We start from the raw sequence: 16,197 nt of genomic DNA on the forward strand, positions 1-16,197 counted from the left end.
TGGTATTAATAATAAAGTCATCCCCATCATCTAAAACTAAACTAATTCTTACTTGTAAACCAGGCCCTTTTTTCAAATAAAAGCTTTTGTCTGGCATGAAGAAAAGGGGAGGGGGCGAACTCCATAAATTTAGCACAACAATTAAACAAATCTTCTACAAAAACAACTAAAAAGGAGGTAGTCTTAATCCTCCTTCTCTGGCATTTGTTACAGGGAGTCTAATTGGCCTTAACTGACTTCAACTAAAGCAGGATTTGGCACTTGAATCTCAGTTTGCTAATTCAAACTGCTATTGCAAAATCACTAGATACAACTATGTTCTTTGGCGAGTATGTTTACTTCTTAAATATATATATGCCCCTGCCAATGGAATGGAGAGTGTGACTGACTTCCTTTTAATCAGTTTACAAGACATTTAATCAACCTGAATTCTACTGATATTTCTTGGTAATTTCAATTGCACTTTAAAGCCCCATATTGATAGGAATGAAAATTAGTTTAATCATTTATCTGCAAAGCAATTACAGGAATGTATTCCACAATGTAGTTTGTGTGTTGGATCGGAGTCCTTTAATTTTCAAGCAAGACAGTTTATGCAGACAGATCTGTTAATAATTTACCTTCACTATTACAAAGCCCAGATTTTTCCCTCCATATGAGACATGAAACAATCTGTCAAAGTCTTCCCCATTTCCTGGGGCTGCTGTATTTATTTAGTTCTTTACAAGTACAAAAATTACTACCATAGAAGACCCATCTCTAGCTAAGGCTCCCAGCCAGGGGCTTCTATTACAGTCCTTTAACAGCCACTAATATTCTTCTTTTGTACAACATTTCATGTTCAGGAGCCAGTATTTTGGCTGCAGAAGGGAATCAGTTGGGAAGCGAAAACAATTTGCACTGAAGATGCTGAAATGTAAGAAGAATCAGTACTGACTGAAATCCCAAAACACAGTTTATTCCATTTGTGTATAGATGCCTCTCTAATCTGAGAGGCCTATCAATCAGAGAAAAAATATGTTTTTGTTTATATCTTCTTTCTCCTGTGGGTTTGGGTTGTTTTTGTTTCTAAATTTGCTTAGAGTTAAAAACTTCCGTGTATTACTTAACATGGTATATTCAGATACTGTTCATACCCAGTTTTCAAATCTGTGTAGGAAACAGATTAGGCAGAAGCCAAATTTCCCCTCGCTTTTAGATTAGGTTTCTGTGGGATTATTTTGGAATTACCTCTTTGACAATAAAATCAAATCCATATGAATGTTATTTTATTGAGGGCTTAGTTCTTCAAAAGACAGATTTTAAAAACAGTAGACCTGATTCTTCTCTCACACTGGTTTTACCATGGTGTGGTGTCACTGGGTGAAATCCAGGCTCCATTGAAGACAATGACAAAACTCACATTCACTTCTGTGGGGCCAGGATTTCACCCATTGACTTCAGTGCAGTTATTCAGTATTACCATTGGTGGAAGTGAGCAAAGAATCAATATTTTAGTAACTTGTGTCATTTTTGGCTTGAAATCCCTGTTGTTGCAAGGAGGATATAGTCAAAGAATAGTGTTCTGTTGTGTTCTCTGTCAAGCGTAGCAGTTTATCACTGTACTGAAATGCAACATTCCGTTTGTTTTTCAGGTACAGAGACTATCGAGACCCTCCTCATTCCCCGGTGCCCTATGGCTACACATTGCAATTCTGGCATGTCTTAGCAGCACGGTTGGCTTTTATTATTGTATTTGAGGTCAGTTTTCATATAAGGGGCTAGATGATATAATTAAGTAATCAATTTGCAAACACCTAGAAGATAATAAGATAAGTAACGGTCAGCATGGATTTGTCAAGAACAAATTGTGTCACACCACCCTAATGACTTTCTTTGACAGGGTAACAAGCCTTGTGGATGAGGGGAAGTGGTAGATGTGGCATATCTTGACTGTACTAAGGTTTTTGATATTGTCTCGCATGACCTCCTCATAAACAAACTAGGGAAATACAGTCTAGATGGAGCTACTATAAGGTGGGTGCATAACTGGTTGGAAAACCATTCCCAGAGAGTAGCTATCAGTTGTTCACAGTCATGCTAGAAGGGCATATGGAATGGGGTCCTGCGGGGATCAGTTCTGGAGCCGTTTCTGTTCAATATCTTTATCAATGACTTAGATAATGGCATAGAAAGTATAAATTATAAAGTTTGCGGATGATACCAAGCTAGAAGGGGTTGCAAGTGCTTTGGAGGATAAGATTAAAATTCAAAATGATCTGGAGAAATGATCTGAAATAATGGTCTGGATGAAATTCAATAAGGGCAAGTGCAAAGTACTCCACTTAGGAAGGAAAAATCAGTTGCACACATACAAAATGGGAAATGACTGCCTAGGAAAGAGTACTGCGGAAAGGGATCTGGGAGTCATAGCGGATCACAAGCTAAATATGAGTCAACAGTGTAACACAATTGCAAAAAAAAAAAAGCAAACATCATTCTGGGATGTATTAGCAGGAGTGTTGTAAGCAAGATACAAGAAGTAATTCTTCTGCTCTACTCTGCACTGATTAGACCTTAGCTGTAGTACTATGTCCAGTTCTGGGTGCTACATTTCAGGAAAGATGTGGACAATTTGGAGAAAGTCCAGAGAGGAGCAACAAAAATGATTGAAGGTCTAGAAAACATGACCTATGAGGGAAGATTGAAAAAATGGGGTTTGTTTAGTCTGGAGGAGAGAAGACTGAGAGGGGACATCAGTTTTCAAGTACATAAAGATTGTTACACAGAGGAGGGAGAAAAATTGTTCTCATTAACCTCTGAGGATAGGACAAGAAGCAATGGGCTTAAATTGCAGCAAGGGAGGTTTAGTTTGGACATTAGGAAAAATTTCCTAACTGTCAGGGTGGTTAAGCACTGGGATAAATTGCCTAGGGAGGTTGTGGAATCTCCATCATTGGAGATTTTTAAGAGCAGGTTAAACAAACACCTGTCAGGAATGGTCTAGATAATACTTAGTCCTGCCATGAGTGCAGGGGACTGGACTAGATGACCTCTCAAGGTCCCTTCCAGTCCCATGATTCTATGATTAAACGGTTGTAGTATGTACAAGGCCAGTGGAAGTGGTTAGGTTATGGACTTGGGTGAAGTGAACAGTGCAAGAAGGGAGAGAGGAAAGAAAGAAATGTAGAGATGTATCCAATGAGAATCCTTGGATTATTTGCTGGGTTGGAAGAACCTGACATAAAAAAAGCTCTATGGGACAGAGGACCAGGCCTCTCTTTCTGTTTGGAAACCACCTAGCACATTGTAGGTGCCACAGGCACCGGCTTCTTCCGGGGCCCAAGCGTGCTCAATCTCCCACTTTGCCCCAGGCCCCTTCCCCCAAAACTTCCACCCCCCCCCCCTTCCTGCCCGCGCCCCGCCCCAGGCCCTGCCCCCCCCCATCCCTTCTCCCAAGTCCCCACCCCTGCCTTGCCTCTACCAGCCCCGCTCCACTCCCACCACGCCTCTTCCCGCCCAGTTCCGCCCTCTCCCCAGAGTATAACCCATCCCTGCTCCTCCCCCTCCCTCCCAGGGCCTCCTGCACGCCACTAAACAGCTCGTCACGGCAGGTGGGAGGCGCTGGGAGGGAGGAGGAGGAATTGATCGGGGGGCTGCTGGCAGACAGGAGGTGCTGGGAGGCAGGGAGGGAGCTGGCTGCCGGTGGGTGCTAAGCACCCCCTGGGGTTTTTTTGTGGGTGCTCCAGCCCTGGATCACCCATGGAGTCGGTGCCTATAGTAGATGCTACTGGAAAGAAAGAACAATTATCATAAAAGATTTAGCTAAAAGAGAAATAATTAAGGGAAGCTTTGTCATTGAGTTTGGAGATGGCGATCAGTGTAAATAACTACCTCAACTACAACATGCCACCCTGGACCTAGAGTTAATGTAGAGCAGTTTAAGGTGTGGCTACTTTGCATTTGGACTTAGCTCAAACACAAGAGAAGATAGATACTAGGAAGTATCTCTTAAAAGAAAAGTTACTCATCTTGCAGACAAACAAAAATGGAAAGTGATATGCCAAGGCTAAAGGATCATTGTCCCTCAGATGCAGCAAAACACACCAATTTAGATATTGCATCTTTCTGCTCCTGATGAGAGAATTCATAAGAAAAGTTGCTACAGCTTCTATTCTGTAACCCTCAAAGTAAAGAGCCCAAATTGGAGTGAAAAATATTCTTTTTCATCTCCGATTTGTCTACTTGAGACGGAAGAAGACTATTTCCACAGATTGTTCACCAAACTTCGTAGAACAAACTTCTTTGATTAAACAAAATGGAAAAGAAGAGAAGAGCAGAACAACTCTCCTCAATCCCACCAATCTTTATTCTAATATGCCTAAATCATTAGGGACAAAATGATTGATAAATGCACCGGATATTTAACAGGGACATTTTAGGTCGATTGCAGTGAAGTTTTAAATTAGGGGTACAGAACATTCGAAAGCAGCATTGTTTTCCAGGAATAATGACTTGGGTCTGAAATCACTGGGAGTTTTTCCAGAGTAAAAAAAGGAGTAGACTTTTTGTGCCCTTTCCTGCAGCGTGATCCACTAGCATTGACCCCCTCCCTCCAGACAGAGTCCACCTGGTTTCAGGGCACAGACTCCAGAGTCTGAACTAACAGATCACACAGCAGAACTGGGGCCTTAATTTGTATACTGAACTTTGCGACAGTGAATTGTTGCGCCAAATCAAGCAGTGGTTTAGTGCTTGCTCAAGCGTCGGCCTCCGCTGACTTCGGCTGGAGTTCTGCTTGAAGAGGGACTGCTGAATTTGGCTCCTTAATATTTCAATTTGTAATAAAAGGTTGAGTTCTAGATCAACATCTTTTTGTTACCTAGGAGATTTTACCCCCCTTTGAAAAATGAATCAAACTGGAAACTGTAGTAAAAAGATTAATACTTTTCATCCATCTTCAATCCTTTTGTTTTCACAGCACCTTGTCTTTTGCATAAAGCACCTGATTTCGTATTTAATCCCAGACCTTCCGAAAGATCTGAGGGATCGGATGAGGAGAGAAAAGTACCTGATTCAGGAAATGATGTACGAAGCAGAACTGGAACGTCTGCAGAAAGAACGGAAGGAGAGGAAGAAAAATGGAAAATCTCATCACAATGAATGGCCATGACTGGGTGAGGGAGAAATTATTTAAATTGAGCCATTAATTCTAGTTAGTTAGTCAATAACCCAAATGTATTTATACTGGGTTGGGAATAGTCAGGAGTGGATGAGAACAACTTAAAACTATATTACATGCAGTTAGCATGCACGTGCCCCTATTCAAAATGCACTCATCAGACTCAGGTCTCTCCACTGGACCCCAGACAGCTTCCGAGGCCAGTTTAAGGTCTTGTTCCTAACCTTTAATGCAATTCATGGATCAAGCCCCAGCCACATTAAAGACCCAGTTTCAATCTATGAACTGCCACAACAATTACACTCCTCTGGGACAATGCAGATCACAAAACCCCGGACAAAGCACATGAGAGCTGGGGACAAAGCCTTCTCGGTCAAGGGGGTCTAGCTATGGATCATAAGTCCAGAGATTAGGCAAATCCAGAGTCTGATCATCTTCAGGGAGTGCTGCAAAGTCTTCCTCTTCAAAAAAAGATTTTTCACCAAAGCAAGAATGATACAGCATTGACACCCGCATCGGCCCTATAAACCCCAACCAACAAAAACAAAAGAGAAAATTAATAAAATCTACAAAATTAAAACCAAAAACCCTACCCCAAGCAAAGATTTTACCCCAAAAAGGGAGAAGTGGCAGGGACTCCAGGAAATCCGCCGGTGCCTTCGAAGGAGCTGAGATATTACGTGATAGGCAGTCACATACACTAAGAAGATAGATTGATGTACATTTCTATAGCACCTTCTGTCCAAGCATCTTAAAGTGCCTCACAAGCATTAATGAATTGAGTCTCCCAATACTGCTGTGTGGTTGCCAAGCAAAGTTGTGCCTGTTTTACATGTGTGGGACGATGAAAAGCTCATTGGAGGAGTTGTCTGCACAGCCCTTTTAAAGAATAGGCAGGTGCCCAATTATGGATTTAGGTGTTTAGCATTAGGTGTATTTGAAAATCTTATCCGGAATAGTGGCCTGATTTTCAGAGGTGCTGAGCAGCTGCAGCTCCCATTGAGGTACATAGAGGACAAGCCTTAGGTGACTCGCCTAAAGTCACATACAGGATGTTTGTGGCAGAGCTATAACCCAGATTTGTTTGTACTGCATTAGCACCCAGGGGCCTCCAGCACGGATTAGGGAATACTGTACACAAACATCACAAACAGATGGTCCATGTCCCACAGAGCTTACAGTCAAAAGATGAAATGACACATGGATACAATTACTAGATGGGGAGCGCACATCCATCCAACAGCTCCTGACTCCGAGTCTTGTTCTTTATTCATGAGACCATCCCTCCAAAACTGTGGTAAGAGGTTTAAAAGGTACATTAAAATATGAAATGACATTAAATCCTACATACAGAATAATAAGGTGATAATTCTGGGCAAGTAATGGAAATAGAATTGGTCACTCCAAACATCAGCCAATAACTGATCTGACTAAAAGGACTCAGGGATAAACAATTTAGGTCTAAATTCTTTTCCAAAGTGTTCGGCTTCCGCTGTTAAACATTCCAAAAGTCACTCACCTAAATTTCATGAAATCTTAGAAACCAGCAACTGACTAAGTGTCAGATGGTGTGATACAGATCAGAACATGCTGGCTGGATGTTGTTAAAGGTAAGCTGGGTCTCACTCCTAAGTAATAACACTGAAAAGCCTGCAGAACATAAAAGGGTACCATCAGCATAAACATGATCCAGGGCACTTAGCAGCCCAGTCTATATGAATACAAATGGACACAAAGATCAAAGTGAACATAGACCTGATGGGATTCCCTTAGAAACAAAATAGGAATGCGAGTCAAACAATTTGATTTAACACTTTTCTGAGTAAATAGAGCTCCACTACTTTAACATTTTAACCAAGTCAGTGAAGATGGCTACACAGACATACCCCTTCTCAGGAGCTTTAATAGTCATGGCCCTGGCTGATGTTTGTAGTGACCAATTCTATTTCAGGAAACTACACCCCCTGGCCACATTCCCCTGTGTCTGTTCAGGACTCCTGCACCCTGTTTCTTAGCTGACCAGCTCATTTTTTCCAGTCTTGGCATCACATAATATCACGACAGAAGGGTTCTGGAGATAATCACCACTGGTTACGTGATCGAGTTCCTCTCCCTTCCCCTCACCAACCCTCTTCCCTATCGCTCTTCAGGATCCTTCTCACAAGAGGATACTCAGACAAGAAGTAGACTCCCTACTGGAGTCTATCTGAGAGCCATAGAACTGGTACCTCTTCAGCAAAGAGGGGGAAATATTTCTGCATTCTCAAGAAGAAAGGAGGCTGGAGGCTACTAGACCTCAGACAGCTGAATGTCTTTATCTGACACCTGAGGTTCAGAATGATCACCCTGGCCTCTAGAATCCCCTCAATGCACAAGGACGACTAATTCACCACTCTTTATTTAAAATATGTTTATTTCCACACTGACATCCACCCTGCATATAGGAGATTCACCACAGACCTACACCACTACCAATACACGAGTGCTCCCTTTCAGTCACTCGATGGCATGAAGAGTGTTCATGAAAATGCTGTTGCAGTGGCAGCTCACCTCTGTCATCAGCACCCATCAGTACTTCCCTATCTCAACAACTGGTTGCTCATGAGGAACTCACATCAAGAAGTACAGACGATAACCCTGTCCCTGCTCAGACTCCTAAACTCTGTAGGATTCTAAGTAAATGTAGAAAAGTCCATTTTAGTTTCCACACAGATAATAGTCTAAGGTCGCCCCAATCAAGTCTATCTCAGGATAGATTCCAAGCTATGAATGATCTCACCTCTCAGCGTCATCTGAGACCCCAGTTGGCAGTTCAAGCCTGTCTCATCCTCCCAGGTCACATGGCCTCATGTAGCTATATGACACCCTTCATGAGACTTAGCCTTTGATATTTACGGGCACTGTTACAGATAGCTCACATGCTAAGCAAGCACAGTGTGGACAAACTGCTCTTGCTCCCCCACAGAATTCTGGATTGTCTCCCTGTTCTTCCACCAGGAGAGAGAACATACATGGGGTTCCCTTCATCCCTCCTCCACCCACAAAATGACTATTGCAGATGCCTCTGTCCTAAGGTGAGGAGCCCGTCTGGATGAACCTGTAGCACATGGTACCTGGACCCACTAAGAATCCCAGTTGCACATAAACCTTCTGGAACTTCATGTAGTACAGGAAGCCTGCAAGCAATTCTTACCATTCATTTAGATCTTGCACGTTCAAGTCATGTTGGATAACCTGAGAACAATTTACCATATTAATAAACAGGGGAGGCAAAGTCCATCCCTCTTTGCATCAAAGCTGTCAATCTCTGGAACTGGTGCGTTCGCTAACAATTCACCCGCTCAGCAGTGCACCTTCCAGGGGTGCACAACACATTGGCAAACAGCCTTAGCAGACACTTCTCCAGAGCCCACAAGTGAGATCTACACGACTCAGTGGTATAGAGCATATTCCAACAGTGGGGACTCCCATCCTGGGATCTTTTTGTGTCTAAAGAGAACAGAGCAGTTCAAGACCACAGCTCCAGAGGAGACATAGTTTTGCTTCAATGGTTGGGACAGCTGTGATGCTTCCCAAGGGTACCCAGGGTTGTGATGCACCTCATCAGCATCTGTCCTTAATAAGGAGGAGTTTTGTCTGTACCTGCTGTGGATCAGGCCCTAGAAACCACCAGCCTCTGCCTTCCAGGCCTCCGCAGGCCTTGCTCTCTCTGTGCAAGTTAGCAATAAGCACATGGCAACCCCAAGTCTTCCGAACATCCCTCTGGAGTGCTCAGCCTCTGCTCCACAGAACTCTCAGATGCGTTATTCCCAAAGAAATAGTACACACTAACTGACAAGATTCAACTCACGATCTGTCTAAATGTTATGTGTTAAGTATAGTGAAAACAAGACTAAATGCATTATCAAAGAACAGAGATGAGAGAGAGAGAGTGAGAATATTGGAAATAAATGGTTACATATAAAATGAAATCATAACATGATTTCTAGAGATTAACTATCAAGGCATTCCCCTGTCTCCTACAAGGTACCTTACTCCAAGTTTTTTCCCAAGTGTTTTCAAACAATTTCGCTGAGACCCCCTTCAAGCCCACTGGCAATTTGTCCCCACAAGATTGAAGGAATCTCTAGGGGTTCATCTCTACCGTAGATGTAGTTTCAAAAGTTCATTGTCTCCCCCAAAACAAGGTCACACTGCTGTTCTTGTTTTTCCCTCCAGACCCTGTAATCTATTGATTGGCATTTTACTCAGACTGTAAATGGGCATCCATTGTGAATGGTGCAATACTCAATTTGCATATGGCCAGCCAGAGTAAGATAAGCGTCTCTTCCCCACTGCCTGCCAAGAGTATGTGGATTACCTTTGAGAGACCTGTCTTCACTCACAGACTTAGAGAATATAATTTTTAGTGTATATACATAACTCTTCACATATCTGCTGTACACACATCTTGCTGTGATGATCAGTGTGACACAGACTTTCATTAGAGACCTTACATGACTTTTTTGGTGAACCCATGGGAACCCTGTGCCTACTGCCAGTTGGCATCAAGAAGTCCTTGGGTCGCAACAGCTGATGTATGCATTTGTGCCGATCCTTCTCTTGCCGCGAGTTCTGAGGAAGCTCAAACAATAGGGAGCGTCGATGATCTTGATTGCTCCCTGGTGGCCAAGCAGTTCTGGGTCTTGGGCAGTTGCTAGCTGGCCTCATGCCTGTTTGACAAAAATCAAACACCCCAACTCAGCATCCCTTTGTCTGACAGCATGGTATTTGCATGGACAACAGACCTAGAAAAGTCATACTCGGAGGCAGTACAATCCACTCTTAGCAGTAGTAGGAAAGATTCCATGAGGAAATACTATACAGCAAAATGGAAAAGATTTCTGACCTGGCACCAGAATCACCGGATACCCTTAAAGGGTGTCAAGATCCCTGCTCTTCTGGACTCTTTCAAAATTTGTCAGAACTATCTCTTAGCTCCTTGCAAATGCACTTGGCAGCTATTAGCACCTTTCACCCTCTGGTGGACAGCCATTCAGTCTTCAGCCATCCTACTACAGTACATATTCTGAAGGGACTTGTCAGAACCTTTCCTCCAGTAATAAAACCTACCCAATTTGGGATCTCAGCCTGGTCCTATCAACTTTAATGAAGGCTCCGTTCTCACCCTTAGCCTCATGTTCCTTCATTCACCTGTCTACAAAGGTGGCTTTTCTGGTTGCCATTGCCTTAGCCAGAAGAGTAGATGAGCCGGAAGCTCTTATGGGTGACCCACCTTACATGGTCTTCAACACGGACAAAGCTTTGCTGAGGTTACACCACAAATTCATCCCAAAAGTAATCTCAGAACTTAATCTAAACCAGGTCATCCATGTACCTGTCTTCTATTTGAAGCAACATACCACCAGCGAGGAGGACAGGAAACTACACCCTCTGGATGTCAGTGGAGCCTTGGCATTCTTCATGCAGAGGACAAAACCCTTCCGAAATTCTCCTAAACTGTTTGTCTCCTTTGCCAAATGTATGAGAGGGGAAGCAATCTCCTCCCAGAGACTTTCCAAATGGATTTCGAGCTGCATCCTGCTTTGTTACAAGTTAACAGCAGCTCCTCCCACACAAGGTATGAGGGCCCACTCGCCCAGGCCACACTGGCAGCTTCACTTTGAGATGTCCCTCTTCTGGAGAGCGGTGCAGCGGCGGCGTACACACTTTTGCAAAACATTATTGCCTAGTACAAGATTCTGCCAAACACATCCTTTGGCAGAGCTGTCCTCCAATCTGTGGTACTGCAGAGCTCCTCACACCCGCCTCCTCAATGAATACTTGTGAATCACCTAGACTGGAAAACACATAGGAACCGTCATTCAAAGAAAGAAAGGTTACCACAGTAAGTGGCTTTCTTTGCAATATGTGGTCCCTATCTGTATTCCACCACCTGCCCTCCTTCCCCTCTGCTGCAGAGCCTTATCTAGGGCTATTCCTGATTAAAAGGTAACCAGAGAAGTGGTCAGTCCATGCCACCACTTATGCCATCAGTTTTTTAGAGGGCGAGGAAGAGAAGGGTGCCAGGTGCAGACTGATGGCCACTGCTAGCACGAATCTTCCAGGCACATGGAACGCATGCACACCTCAAGTGGATTACAGATAGGGACCACACATCTTGAAGAACTCCATTACTGTACAAGTAAGTAACCTTTCTTTATGCAACGTAATGCGCCAGAAAAGAGACACATGTTGGATGGCTATGTGTTTCCCAATCACCACTGCAGGGTGTGTGTGACTTACACAGCAATGGAAAGTGCTGCCTGCTCAGTCACTAATGCACGTGCAAACCATATTAATGCCAAGTTCATATAAACAAGTAGATTAAATAGACTGAGATTAATTTGTTTGCAAAAACTGTGTAAGCTACTTTAAAATCACAGGTGACAGACTTTCAGAAAGTGTTTGCTAAATAGTAAAATCAGATGCAAGTCACACCTAAATCACCGTTTGATATCTGTGTTTTAAGCTATGCAAACCTCCTCCAGTGAGATATCGCTCTGACAATTTAGATCAGAGACATTCAGTGGTGCAAGTATGGCGGTATGATCTGGTCCACCGTACCAGTAAGATATTTATAGCTGGTACTCTGTACCTGAAAGACACAGGAGGAGCAGAACAGGCAGCTCCTCCGGCACAGCTGTACCACCCCCAGCCCATAGGCGCCGACTCCGTAGGTGCTCCGGGACTGGAGCACCCACGGGGAAAAATTAGTGAGTGCTCTGCACCCACCAGCAGCCAAGCTCCCCTCACCCCCCACCTCACCTCCTCTACCTCCCCCCTGAGCGTGCCGCAGCTGCGCTCCTCTGCCTACCTCCCAGCGCTTCCCGCCCAGCCGCCGCCAGGGGGGGGGAGAGCGGGAACAGGGCACGCTCAGGGGAAGAGGCGGGGCCAGGGCAGGGATTTGGGGAAGGAGTTGGAATGGGGGTGGGGCAGGGGCAGGTCCCCATGGAAAGGGTGGAGTGGGGGAGGAGCGGAGGTAGAGTGGGGGTCGAGCACCCCCTGGAAACAGGGGAAGTCGGCGCCTATGCCCCAGCCCCGCCCCCAGCCCTTCCATGCAGCTGTGTCTCCTGTCTGGGCTCTGCACAGCAACCCCACTGGGAGACAGGGCTAGGGGCGGGGCTGGGGGTGGTACAGCTGCACCAGAGGAGCTGCTGGTGTGGGGCCACTTGGCAGCCCCACGTTCTGCTCCTTTTGCCACTGCGGTTTCTTAGAGCCCTGTGGTTCAGAAGTCTCCGGCACAGCGGGAGGAGGACAGAAGGACAGAACCCCCTTTCCCCCCACCCAGGTAACATGTGATGGATCATGGGGAGGGGACGGGGAGAGTGCGGGGGCCCCGGGCTGGGGGCGGGGGGAGGAGTCACATGGGGAGGTCACGTGCCTCCCCTTTAGCTGGTGCCCCCCTTTGTGTCCCTCCCATGAGTCCAGTGTACCGGTAAGAAATTAATTCTACTTGCACCACTGGAGACATTCCTAACTTTGAATTGAGCCATATTATAACAATCTGATTTTCACTCTTGAGGAACCTCAGCAGTTTAACATGACAAAACAAATAAAGTGAAGCAAAGATACAATCAGCTGCTGATTGCTTTTGAGACCAGTTTTCAACACAGCTATGTTTTGTTGATATTTCATTACTCTAAATTGCTAGACGTTGTCTTGGGTATTGCTGAAAACGAGAACATACGCGAGCACTGGAAGCCGTCAGAGTTGGCTCACCTTGAGCCTGATCCTGCGAGAGCCTGAGGACCTCCAGGAACGTGCTGAGCACCCTCTAATTCCATTGATTTATCCACTCAGCACCTCACAGGATTGAGCCCTGCCATTCTGCACAACAGAGTTCCCCTTTGTCTTCCACTGTTATAGAGCTGGTCAAACAGAAAATTGTGTGCGTGTGTGTGTGTGTGTGTGTGTGTGTGTGTGGAGGGAGGTTAATAAAAAAGACAAATGTATAACAAAAATTGTAGCTTTCTAATGACAAACTGAATTGTCCAGTTTTCTAGGTAGCAAATGCATACCTGCACTGTGTTTCTGATCTGATATTGTTTTTGTTTTTATTTATGGCTCCAGATGATGGACCTGTGCTCTGTTTACTTATCCCAGCTCTGCAAGAGCACTACCTTGAAGAGAATGAAAAAAATGCAACCTCAATGCATGCCACAGACATTTTACATAGCAAGCAGGACAGCACATTTCAGAGGATTTACTGTGAAATCATTTTGCAATCCAGCATATGATTGATATCCATAGGCCACTCTCAACAGAGCTAGCATGTATTTTATGGGCAATTATACTCAAGTTTTTAAAACCAAGGAAAAATTGTATACTGGGACTGTTTTTTCAGCCTGTTTGGTACGTTTTTTGCATTCTGTCCCATGCGCGTTTTACAGAACTTAGAATAATAAATGTAAATTAAAAACCAGGATACTCTGACAAAAAATGCCCAGTATTACAATACCATCTATTTTCAAGCCACCAAATAAGACAACTGAAACCCTGTTTACAAATGAGTTCTTTTTTTATTTCAGATCTTTGTGCGGGGACTTATGTTATATACCATATATATAATATATATATATATAAAGTATATAGATTGTTTATTTGTAAATAGCAAAAACAAAACCAACCAATCCTATGGAGGAGAATGTCAAATTTTCGCACCTACAAAAATGTCATCAACATGAAGCCATGTTTAACGCTTGTATAATGTGATGCAATAACTTTAAAATAAATTATGCATATGAAATATTTGTTGTTGAGCTTTTGTAAGTCATCTTATGTTTATCTAATTTTGAGCAGGGGGACAAATCTGAGGCGAAATACAAATGCAAGCCCAAAATGACCAAAGACCTATCTTAACACTTTCTCTCTAAATCCATTATGTATTTATTTACTCTGATGAATTAAGTTCCCCCTTGTGCTTCGTATAGAAGGGCTCCATCCCATGAAGTGCTGAGTGTCATCTGGAAAGCATTGAGCGTTCTCAATTCCCATGGATTTCATAGAAGTTGAGAGGTTTCAGAGTAGCAGCCGTGTTAGTCTGTATCCGCAAAAAGAACAGGAGTACTTGTGGCACCTTAAAGACTAACAAATTTATTAGAGCATAAGCTTTCGTGGGCCACAACCCACTTCTTCGGATGCAACCGAAGTTGAGGGCGTTCAGCACCTTGTTCCCAAACCAGACAAGATGAAGGGGTGGATTAGGGATTTTTCATGCAGTCTTTACTAAGACAAAATTCCATGGCTGTGGGTACCCCTAGCAGAGAGCAAGACAAGATTCTGGAGAAAAATTGGCCTCAGAAGTCATAACTTTATTTAATGGACCAGTCGGTTAAAACAAGAAGGACAAAAAAAGCAAGGGGATCCACAGTCACTCCATTGGCCAGGAGCAAATCCTTGAACCTAACTCATAAGGAGCCAGGTGACCCCCCTAGTCCCATCATCTGCAGAGTCCCAAGAGTGTTTGTCCATGAGCATCTAATGCCAAGGCCTCTGTCTCAGACTAGGAGACAGAGAGTCTAACGGTGTCTTTGAGGTGATTTTCAATCAGCCAACCCATCCTATAAAGATTCTCCCAAACTAGTTACATGAGAAGTGAAATGAATAAGTGTCCCCTGCTCACATAAATTAGCCATCCTGCTACAGAAAATGGCAGGTTAGTGTAATATATTATATATATATATTAATATATACAAGGACAGCATTTCAGTGACAAGGGCAGATGAAGGCAGGCTCATGTGTACATTGCCCAGCAATGTTCATCGGGGTTAATGCAGGGGAATTATTATTCTGTATCACGTTTAGTGCACACTTTACCAAACAAATGAAAAAGAAATGGGAAGCCAGCCGTACTGGGAGAGCATGGCATCCTACAACAAGGAGACAGCGTGTCGGCGGGCACCCAGTTGAACTTGAGCATCCAACCAGCACTGAGAGCAAGTTTTCAAAGAGCAAGCAACAGTCCACTCTGAAAATTACCCTTTTTGTCTGAATAGCCAGTATTGGGCTCCCAAATCCTCTGCTGCACACTGAAAGGAGCCCCCTGGTGAAAAGCCCCCTGACCTCCAGGTGAAAAGATACTTCGCACTTTGGCTCCAGGTATCTGCTCACCCTACTTTAGCTCTCGCTCCGCCACTGATAGGTTCTCACAGTGAAATGGCAGCAGAGCAAGAAGTGACTTTGCTTTGCTGCCTTCCCAAACAGATGTCTGCTGTTTCCCTTTGCGTGTGAAGTGTTCAAATGTAGCCTCTGTCTTGCTGATTTTCACATCATCTCCTCCTGACTCAGTGGCCCAAAAGTTGGGCAGGAGGAGGTTCATGTCGCTCTTCATGTCATTCAGATGTCTTACTTCATGGCATAGGCAGAGTTAAAGCTCAATAAATGACTTCAAATAATGTTTCAGGCCACAGGTTTAGTGCCTTAGGCTGTTTTAATAAATTACTTTGTCACGATATTTAAGGGAAAATATGTGACACTGCATTTTTTTTTTTTACATACAGTATTATGGAAAACATTTTTATTTGGTTTGATTAAATATGGCTTGATGAAAAAAGGATGAAGTCAAAGGAGATCCTAGCCAGTTTGATCACGTATCAGATAAAAGGCACATAGTACTCAAAATAAGAGCAAAATACAATGAAATACAAACAGACGATATTTCATAATAATCAACTGCTCGCCTGAGAAACACATTCAAATCTGAGCTTATCATTATACCAGACTTTCTATACAGCAGGCACAGTACTGTGCGGCAATACGGTCAGTGGATAGAGTACAGGAGACTTAGTTTCTGTTCCCAGCCCTACCACTGATTCGTTACATGACTTTGGACAAGTCACTTAATTTCAGCATGCAGGGCCAGCTCCAGGCACCAGACCAGCAAGCAAGTGCTTGGGGCGGCCAAGGGGAAGGGGCGGCATGTCGGGCTCTTCGGCGGCGGGTCCTTCAGTCCCTCTCAGAGGGAAGGACCTGCCACCGAAGAAGAAAGCAGCGCG

General features: G+C 44.0%; 1 protein-coding gene across 1 annotated transcript in view; it reads left to right on the top strand.

Annotated features, from left to right (window-relative positions):
* Nucleotides 1-5,152, top strand: part of ANO4 (anoctamin 4) — a 193,234-nt gene extending 188,082 nt beyond the window's left edge. Inside the window, exons 26-27 of the mRNA XM_026648992.1 lie at nt 1,635-1,740; nt 4,961-5,152. Of these exons, the coding sequence (XP_026504777.1) occupies nt 1,635-1,740; nt 4,961-5,152 (298 nt within the window). The remainder of the gene's footprint in view (nt 1-1,634; nt 1,741-4,960) is intronic.
* Nucleotides 5,153-16,197: the final 11,045 nt, after the last annotated feature.

This window comes from Terrapene carolina, unplaced genomic scaffold (assembly GCF_002925995.2).
Source record: "Terrapene carolina triunguis isolate 2854851 unplaced genomic scaffold, T_m_triunguis-2.0 Scaffold68, whole genome shotgun sequence".
In the NCBI taxonomy this organism is placed as follows: domain Eukaryota; kingdom Metazoa; phylum Chordata; order Testudines; family Emydidae; genus Terrapene; species Terrapene triunguis.